Source organism: Mixophyes fleayi, chromosome 9 (genome assembly GCF_038048845.1).
Source record: "Mixophyes fleayi isolate aMixFle1 chromosome 9, aMixFle1.hap1, whole genome shotgun sequence".
In the NCBI taxonomy this organism is placed as follows: domain Eukaryota; kingdom Metazoa; phylum Chordata; class Amphibia; order Anura; family Limnodynastidae; genus Mixophyes; species Mixophyes fleayi.
This window is the reverse complement of record NC_134410.1, coordinates 125,859,869-125,869,746: the sequence shown is the minus strand read 5'-3', so window position 1 is coordinate 125,869,746 and position 9,878 is coordinate 125,859,869. Positions and strand designations below refer to the sequence as shown.

The following is a 9,878-nucleotide window of genomic DNA, read 5'->3' as shown; positions in this document are numbered from 1 at the left end:
GTGTCCAGCAGCCAGGACAAGGGGGGTGTAATCATCAGCAATAGACACACACTGTGACATAATTAGTAAAACAAGATGCAGATTGGTCTCTGCACTGAAGAGATAGATGTGGCTCAGCCTGGCTGAGACTTGTAGTTCTACACCAGCTATAGGAGCATGGTATGGTATATGTTTGGGCTAACACAAGATGGCGCCGGAGCCCACGCAGTGCGGACACGGGATGGACACATGGTGCTCCCTCTAGCGGCCGGGAGGACGGAGCGCGGTGATGACGCATGCGCACATTGGTTTGGGGCTGTAGCCGCAGTCGGAGTCTCCCCGGTGAGTGCAGGGTCCGGAGCGGAGATGGCGCAGTACAAGGGGGCGGCCAGCGAGGCCGGGAGAGCCATGCAGCTGATGAAGAAGAGGGAGAAGCAGCGGGAACAGCTGGAGCAGATGAAGCTCAAGATAGCGGAGGTGACGCTGCGGGATGTGACCTGTATAACACTCCACCTGTGTATAATAACACTCCACCTGTGTATAATAACATAACACTCCACCTGTGTATAGTAACATAACACTCCACCTGTGTATAATAACATAACACTCCACCTGTGTATAGTAACATAACACTCCACCTGTGTATAATAACACTCCACCTGTGTATAATAACATAACACTCCACCTGTGTATAATAACACTCCACCTGTGTATAGTAACATAACACTCCACCTGTGTATAATAACATAACACTCCACCTGTGTATAGTAACATAACACTCCACCTGTGTATAGTAACATAACACTCCACCTGTGTATAATAACACTCCACCTGTGTATAATAACATAACACTCCACCTGTGTATAATAACACTCCACCTGTGTATAGTAACATAACACTCCACCTGTGTATAATAACATAACACTCCACCTGTGTATAATAACATAACACTCCACCTGTGTATAATAACATAACACTCCACCTGTGTATAGTAACATAACACTCCACCTGTGTATAATAACATAACACTCCACCTGTGTATAATAACACTCCACCTGTGTATAATAACATAACACTCCACCTGTGTATAATAACACTCCACCTGTGTATAATAACACTCCACCTGTGTATAGTAACATAACACTCCACCTGTGTATAATAACATAACACTCCACCTGTGTATAGTAACATAACACTCCACCTGTGTATAATAACATAACACTCCACCTGTGTATAATAACACTCCACCTGTGTATAGTAACATAACACTCCACCTGTGTATAATAACATAACACTCCACCTGTGTATAATAACATAACACTCCACCTGTGTATAATAACATAACACTCCACCTGTGTATAGTAACATAACACTCCACCTGTGTATAATAACACTCCACCTGTGTATAATAACATAACACTCCACCCGTGTATAGTAACATAACACTCCACCCGTGTATAATAACATAACACTCCACCTGTGTATAGTAACATAACACTCCACCTGTGTATAGTAACATAACACTCCACCTGTGTATAATAACATAACACTCCACCTGTGTATAATAACATAACACTCCACCTGTGTATAATAACATAACACTCCACCTGTGTATAATAACACTCCACCTGTGTATAATAACATAACACTCCACCTGTGTATAATAACACTCCACCTGTGTATAATAACACTCCACCTGTGTATAATAACACTCCACCTGTGTATAATAACACTCCACCTGTGTATAATAACACTCCACCTGTGTATAATAACATAACACTCCACCTGTGTATAATAACATAACACTCCACCCGTGTATAATAACACTCCACCTGTGTATAATAACACTCCACCTGTGTATAATAACATAACACCAACCTGTGTATAGTAACTGCCCCTGTGTGCTGTCCCGTGTCACTATATAACCCCCCCCCCCCATGTGACACTACAGGACACTCCACCTGTATCACTACATAACACCCCACTGGTGTATAGTAACACTGTCCCATGTGTATCACTACATAACACCCCATCTGTGTATAGTAACTGCCCCTGTGTGCTGTCCTGTGTCACTACATAACACTCCACCTGTATACTGTCCTATAATACTACACAGCGCTCCCCCAGTGTGACACTATAGGCTGCTCCACCTGTGCAACACAGTAACACCCCCACATGTGCGTCACTACATAACACCCCACCTGTGTACAGTAACACTGCCCCTGTGTGCTGTCCTGTGTCACCACATAACACTGCAGCTGTGTGACACTACATAACACACTGCATGTGCACAGTAACACTCCATCTGTGTACTAGCCTATATCACTACATAACACTCCCCCTGTGTAACACTACATAACATCCCACCTGTATACTGTAACACCCCCACCTCTGTGCCGCCCTGTGGCACTCCACAACACCCCATTGCCCTGCCCTGTGATGAGACTTACTTCACCACAACATCTGTAGCACTGTACCACTAGCACAACCACTAACACAACTTACTCTACTAGTAACACAACTGTACTCTACAATAAGGATCTGCTGTATTATATCTTCTTGTAGGAGAATGTGGTTAAGGCAAATATCAACAAGAAATTCTCTGCACATTACGATGCTGTGGAAGCGGAGCTGAAGTCCAGCACGGTGGGTAAGTATTGATGTTTATTCTAAACTAGCGACCGACAACCTAATACCCCCGGGGAGACTTACCAGGGCTCCAAGGCCTCTACTTACCCAGGCTGCAAGTCTCAAACCATTGACCTGCTCTGCCCCGGTCACCTACGGTCTACGTCCCAAGGTCACCCGTGTTACTGGCATTTTGTTCTGTGTTAAATGGCCACTAAACTTACAATATATCAATGAGTTACTGGTGACTACAGATATGACCGGGAAGCTGGTGACATAGGGGATTCTTTTTAATGTCTTATGTACGTCGGACATCTATTGAAGTACATTATAGAGAACCATTCATAGCCTAAGAGGGCTGATCACAATATCTTGCTCTAAGGCAAGTGATAAAATTACATACAACGTATTTATATTAGTTGCCTCTGTTGGAGAAGGTCTACTAAGCAGAGCCAACAATGAGAAGTTTATTTGTCTTTGTACATTCACCCATAAAGATTGTGTAATTTCTTGCGCTCTTTGTATGGACAAAGAGCACAAGAAATTACAGATCGCGGATGTGCGATTTCTAGCTATGAAATAAACCGGCGTCGCAATAACTTGAACTAAGGACATTTGACTCGAGTTGGCGCAACCCCTCCACACACACAAAAAACTGTTCATCCAACAATGAGTCAGTGGAGCTCCAATAAATACGTCCTCTCTTCCCCAAGGTTTGGTGACCCTGAATGATATGAAGGCCAAGCAGGAGGCTCTGGTGAAGGAGAGAGAGAAGCAACTTGCAAAGAAGGAGCAGTTTAAGGATCTCCAGCTGTGAGTGGATTGCTGATATCTGACCTGTCGGAGTCTCTGTACTGTATATAGAGACCGGTGTCCCAATCACAGGACTGACCCAGCGTCTCCAGACCTGTTCATATCTGGTTATCTGTCCTGTATCCGCAGGAAGCTGGAGAAGCAGAGGGAGCGAGAGAGGAAGAATGAGCAGAAGAGGAAGATTGCCAGCTTGTCATTTAACCTGGATGAAGACGAGGAAGAAGATGAAGAAGAAGAAGAGGAGGAGGAGGTTGATGATGATGATGACGAAGAGGAGGAGGAGGAGGAAGAGATGGAGAAGGAAGGTAATACCTAGTTTCACCTGGCAGACATGTGTAATCTCTTGTCTGCGCACCAACCTGTACAACAAGAAACTTCTGCCTAAATGTGTGTCGGCCGGTGTGTGGTCTCCCTGAAAACATTCATTGTTCTCACCCGTTGAGTGGTTGGGAAGCTGTGTGTTTCATTTCCTGTGTGAGTGTTCTTGTCTTCTCCGATACGTGTCTATAATTACTAGTCTGTTACAGTGATTGGAGTCATTATAATCCTTCACCGTTTTGTGTTGCTTTTCTGACCCCATTTACCCAAATATTATCCTCTGTCACAGAACTTCCGAAGAAGAAGAAGAAGCTGGGAAAGAATCCGGATGTAGACACCAGCTTCCTTCCGGACAGAGATCGGGAGGTAGAGAAACTTCAGTTAGTACATAAGGGTTGTGTCCCCACTTTCCGCGAGGTCCTACGGTCACATATGTTTCATGTGTCGGCGTTTGTGTCCAGATGAATCTCTATCACTTTCACCATTGCGGTTTATGTGGGCGCCGTAGGCGGCACAATGTGGAGATTACGTTTCCTCTATGCGTTGTTATTTCTCCAGCTATTTTCCTGCTTTCGTCCTGCGTGAGAAAACCCTTGTCTGTAAAAGTGGGAAAGTTGTCCTATTCCACCATCTAAGGCAAAACAGAGACTACCACTGGGGTTAAGCACCGCCAGCAGGGGTCGGGCCCCTCCCATCCCGCTTGTGGTGCCACCATACCCCATGTGAATTACCTTGTACCTCCCGCACACAGGAGGAAGAGAACCGTCTTCGGGAAGAGCTGAGACAGGAGTGGGAGCGTAAGCAGGAAAAGATCAAGAGTAAGTGAGGAATCTGAGGATTGTTGGGAGGACTTAGTGGTTGTCAGTGCAGAGAATAACGTGTCATTGTCCTCACAGGCGAGGAGATAGAGATAACGTTCAGTTATTGGGACGGCTCCGGACACCGCAGGACAGTGAAGGTGAGAGTCGTCCTCTGCAGATGATGCGCTCGGAGGCTGTGAGCGCCAACTAAACTTTACTTTATTGTTCTAGATGAAGAAAGGGAATACGATGCAGCAATTCCTGCAGAAAGCTCTGGAGATCCTGCGCAAGGACTTCAGTGAGCTGAGGTGAGAATATACAGAGAGATTTATGGACGGGTGAGAATGGATTATATTAATAGATTTATGGACGGGTGAGGATGGATTATATTAATAGATTCATGGACGGGTGAGGATGGATTATATTAATAGATTTATGGACGGGTGAGAATGGATTATACGCATAGGTTACGGAACAGGTGAGGTCAGACGTAGGTTCAGTCTCTAAATCTTAGTACATACCATAATTATTGCAGTAAGTGAGGAAACTTTTGCCATCTGAGCATTGTGGATAAATTGCAGCCAATCAGAGGATGTGATAGATTGTGCTCTCCAGGACTCTGTCTGTAGACTATTATATAACGTGATTATTGTATAGATTAATGTGTAACGTTCTATAATCCCACAGGTCAGCAGGAGTTGAGCAGCTTATGTACATTAAGGAAGATCTGATCATTCCACATGTAAGTACAGGACAGCGATGCTGAGTCTATCTCTGCTCCCTTCTCTGCAATGTGATATAACCCAGCCAGGTACATTGATGACATCTACTGTGGCAGTTTATGCGACATGTAGTTGGTTTATATGGTCTGTAATGGGACATTATTAGTTACTTACTGTGTGTTACACGTCTGCATGAGGTCAGACACCTTCCGAGTACCAATGAGCAGAGACCAGCCCATGTGCTGGCGGGAGCGCGCTCAGTGAGCTCCTCAGGAACATCCTGTGACATCATCAAGTTGTAGGAGGTCCTCCAGCTCCTGATTGGCTCTGGGCGCTCACATGGGTTTAGTGTTGCAGGATCTTCAGTGTAAATACAAACAATGAGTTTAAATACCACTTAAGGCATTAGAGGAAGGAAGTACCAGACCACGAGGGGCTGGAACAGTATTATGTGTCTGACCAATATCCAGTCCCTCTCTGTACTTTATAATGACGCACGGCCCCGTGCTAACTACTGCCCGCTTCTTCCTTTCAGCATCACAGTTTTTATGATTTTATTGTTACGAAGGCCAGAGGCAAAAGTGGTGAGTAAATAACTATTATATCTCTTGTGTTGTCGTATCTGTATTATTATACTCGTTATAAATGGGAGTCGAGTTTTAAGAGGAGCCAAATTCAGAAATGTGTTTAAAAGTTGACCAGACGAGTCCTCCTTGCCCTGATCTCACTGTGTGGGTCTGATGGACCAGTAGGATCGATCACATTCCCGTGGGTTCTGCTGGGGAATCTCTGCCCATCTCTGTGTGTGAGATCCAGCGATCGGTCTCTTCCTCCACCAAGTGCCAAGTAATTGGACCTATCCAGGTTTACGCCCATATTAGACAGTTGTTCAGTTATCAGGATGAAACATCTGGGTCTAACTGATGTTTTTTTAACGACTGCCGGTGGCTGTGGCCCCCAGTAACATATTATATTCCTCTGATAGGACGTTGTGTCTGTAACTTTCTCCTTCAACCCATCTGTTCTTCTTAGGGCCTCTGTTTAACTTTGATGTTCACGAAGACGTCCGTCTGCTGAGTGACGCCACCGTGGAGAAGGATGAGGTGGGAACCGAGTGGCCCAGTTAACCTTTGGTCTTGTATTGTTGGACCTATGCTTTCTAGTTTACTGTGTCTGTGCTTTCTAGTTTACTGTGTCTGTGTCCACCTGCTGCTATGGTTTAGCCCGACCCGCTTCACCCCTACGCTGTCTTTAGACATGGTTTGCTCTGATCCATCTAATTTTCTGTGGTTTGTCCCTGAATACCCCCCCCTCCTCCCTTCTCTATGCACCTGGTTTCCTCCGGGGTGTTCCTCCTTGTGACGTTGGACCATCTCGCCTGCAGCGCTGCCCGCCGGGACTGGCATCGCCCATGTGCCTCTTGATGAATCCATTGTCTTTCTTCCTTGCAGTCTCACGCCGGGAAAGTGGTTCTCCGCAGCTGGTATGAGAAAAACAAACACATTTTCCCAGCCAGTCGGTGGGAGCCGTACGATCCAGAGAAGAAGTGGGATAAATACACAGTAAGTACACTGAGCATACTGAGGTCTGAAGCTTTAGTAATCGCTACTGGATGCGGCTTGGGTGTCTGGTGCCCAGCGGTGTTTACATAGTGCAGGATATCTTCAGCTCCGTCAGTGCTAATCCCATCTCTAGCACTGTGTTCCCCAACATTTACTTCTACTGCTTCAGTTTAGCTGCTTCTTCATACTCCTAAGTGTAGTGACTGGTGAGATGAAAACATCTGATTATACCAACACGATTTGTACTCCAGTAAACTCTCTACTAATTGTCTGTTTCTAACGCGCTGCGCAGTCTCTGTACCAGATACACGTTAAGTTATGGAATCGCTGAATTGAGCACCGAGATCTGGATTCTCACCTTCCTATCTCTCTCTTTACAGATCCGGTGATCGGAATTCGAGTGACCCGTCTTGATATTTTCCAGCCCGCGTCCGAAAAAAAACCCCCTCCTGTGTTCATTTATGTGGTTATGTGATTATGTATATATAATGATCCCTGTTTTTTTCTGTGGTACGGACACAGAATAAAGGTTGCTGTGTTCTGTCTTGTCCCAGCTGTCGTTATAAACTTGCGTTTTCCAGATTCGACTGTATAAATAGTAATAAACAACATGACTCCATCTCCTCTAAAATTATATAATGGTCTCTTATTTACCTACATTAAAAAAATATATATTATTATTTCCCATTAAAATGTAAAGGATATTAGAGAAATTCTTTATAATCGTCTCCCTCTAATGCTGACTTCATTCTACGCAACTGAAGGTGGAGACAGATTGATCGCACATTCCGGTAATATAAAACTGCACTTGGCCTGTTCCTCGGTAGTTTTGGACGGTGTAATGAAAAGATAATTACAAACTATAGATCTATAGTAACGGCAGAAAGCACCTAACGTCAGTGGCATCAAGTCTAGCCATTATGCTGCTGAATTTCTCCTTTATATCCATAAGAGAAGAATTTGCAGTTGAGTGAGCTGTTGGCAGAATCAAGGACGCTTGTATCTACTTTTGACTTTTTGTTTACATAATACACTTAAAATAACAATTGTATTTATCACAATATTGCTGGCACTGACTGATAATAAAGGAACATTAGTACAGTATTCCAGACTGGTTCGTGTTGATAAACATGAAGAGGGACCTCGATGAATCTGGTGCGGATGAAAAAGCTGCTGTAACGATAGCAACCGAGTTCTGCAATTGTCCTAGTCGTTTCAGAAAATAAAAGCATACGTCCGGTTGTCCCAGCAGCTGCTATAATGTAAGTTGTTGTAGAACTACAAGTCCCAACATACCCTGCCATCCAGGCTGCCACTTAAGGTCACGTTTCCTGTGCGAGTCCAAATTATTGATCAGAGACATTGAATTCACCTCGCTCTATCAGACTTAAATCAACATTTACAGCACCTGAGGTTTCACACATAAAAGGATAACGACCATCAGGCCGTAGATTGTTAATTGACCACAAAACCTCACAATTGAAATGTTCAGATATGAACCAAGAAGGTAGACTCCACCGTTCAGTGTGACTCTGACACCTCATTGTGAAGTATCGCATCCTCGCTCCATTATAGACGGCTGAAGCTCCTCCCACATCTTAAGGCTCAAAATGCAGGTTTTGCAGTTGGCCCCACCCCTGTGTGTGCATCAACCAATCCATACAGTGCATTTCTGAGAAGCAAGTCTCCCGGGCTGTCAGTCACTCTGCTCTTTTAGAAAAGCTCCTCTCTCCCTGAGGTGAAGTGTATGAGGGCTCGGTGAACATACACCTCCCAACTTGTTAATGTCCTTAATCGGGACGGTGCTGGTGAGAAGGGGCAGCACTTTGCGAAACGCGCTGGTAGCCCCTGGCCACCCCACCCCATGTTCAACTCGGTAATACACAGGTTAGATTTATATTAATGTTAACTTGCTCTTTATTTTATATAAAACCTAATTTATATTTGTAATTATCGTTGCCAGATAATAAAACCATTTGCATACACGGTTAAAATAAAAAAATAAAAAAACACTGTAGTTATCAAATTTACAGAAATATTTTCTATACCCACAAAGAATATAAAACAAAAACGAGAACGTGACTCTAGTTTCCACTACTTGCTTCTTAATGGATTCCAGTTTCCAATGTGGGAATAAAATGTGGCTTAGAAATGCTGAATACAACAATAACCGCCCACATGTATAGACACTCCCTGGAGAGTGCAGCACCAAGTACGACCAGCAGATGGCGCACACACTCCGGTCCTACGTAGCCCTGGATTATGAATTTTTGATCCGGAAAATCCTGCTGGGCTCATTCCTCTCATCTAGAATATTTGATGAGTAATAAACATATTGTTTATAAGCAGTCTTGGCTCATTGTGCCTCCACATTATCATTTCTACAGACTCCCCACCATCTTCAGCCCAACACAACCATTTCCTTCTGTTCTGATTAAATACAGTTTACTATGTACAAAAGAGCGACTAATAATATTGACATTATATATATATATATATATATATATATACACACATTGCTCAAAGCTTAATATTACCATTTATTTATACAGCATAGTGTGCCGTACAGAGATTATTTGCATTCATATCTGTCCCTGTCTCAGTGGAGTTTACAATCTAATTTCCCTACCACACAAACACACATACTAAGGTCATAAGAAGCCAATCACCCTTCTTTTATGTTTTTGGGCAGCCGGAGGAAACTTAAGCAGCCAGGGGAGATCAGGATGGGGTGCATTTTTCTCCTATGCACATTAGACTTCCTACCATAAAGCTGGCTAATTGCAGGAGGATGTGAGAGCCTTTCAGAGCCTAAAATATCTGATAACTGATGGTTATAGCTAACAGGTAGACCACAAGATCACATACGACAAGATATGGGGTCTTTTACATATATATTCATAGTTGGAGTACCACAAGGCTCAGTCCCAGGTCCTCTGCTGTTCTCTATCTACACCACTTCTCTTGGAAAACTAATAAGCTCCTTTGGATTTCAGTATCATCTCTATGCGGATGATACACAAATCTATCTATTCTCTCCTGATCTCTCACCATCT

The 9,878-nt window shown here is 43.9% G+C and overlaps 1 protein-coding gene across 1 annotated transcript; it reads left to right on the top strand.

Annotated features, from left to right (window-relative positions):
* The first annotated feature begins 261 nt into the window (after nt 1-261).
* On the top strand, nt 262-7,453 carry FAM50A (family with sequence similarity 50 member A). The gene is made up of 13 exons (XM_075185628.1): nt 262-456; nt 2,545-2,629; nt 3,321-3,420; nt 3,550-3,725; nt 4,028-4,104; nt 4,490-4,556; nt 4,635-4,696; nt 4,770-4,846; nt 5,226-5,280; nt 5,796-5,844; nt 6,293-6,363; nt 6,712-6,822; nt 7,203-7,453. The coding sequence occupies exons 1-13, from the start codon at nt 346-348 to the stop codon at nt 7,209-7,211; spliced, it is 1,050 nt and encodes a 349-aa protein (XP_075041729.1). The 5' UTR covers nt 262-345; the 3' UTR covers nt 7,212-7,453.
* Nucleotides 7,454-9,878: the final 2,425 nt, after the last annotated feature.

Bases quoted from the DNA above. Each gene is read 5' to 3' on its own strand.
- FAM50A (XM_075185628.1), top strand. From the start codon at position 346: ATGGCGCAGTACAAGGGGGCGGCCAGCGAGGCCGGGAGAGCCATGCAG. The intron at 4,105-4,489 runs GTAGAGAAACTT...TCCCGCACACAG, and splicing joins TTCCGGACAGAGATCGGGAG to GAGGAAGAGAACCGTCTTCG. The intron at 5,845-6,292 runs GTGAGTAAATAA...TGTTCTTCTTAG, and splicing joins GAAGGCCAGAGGCAAAAGTG to GGCCTCTGTTTAACTTTGAT.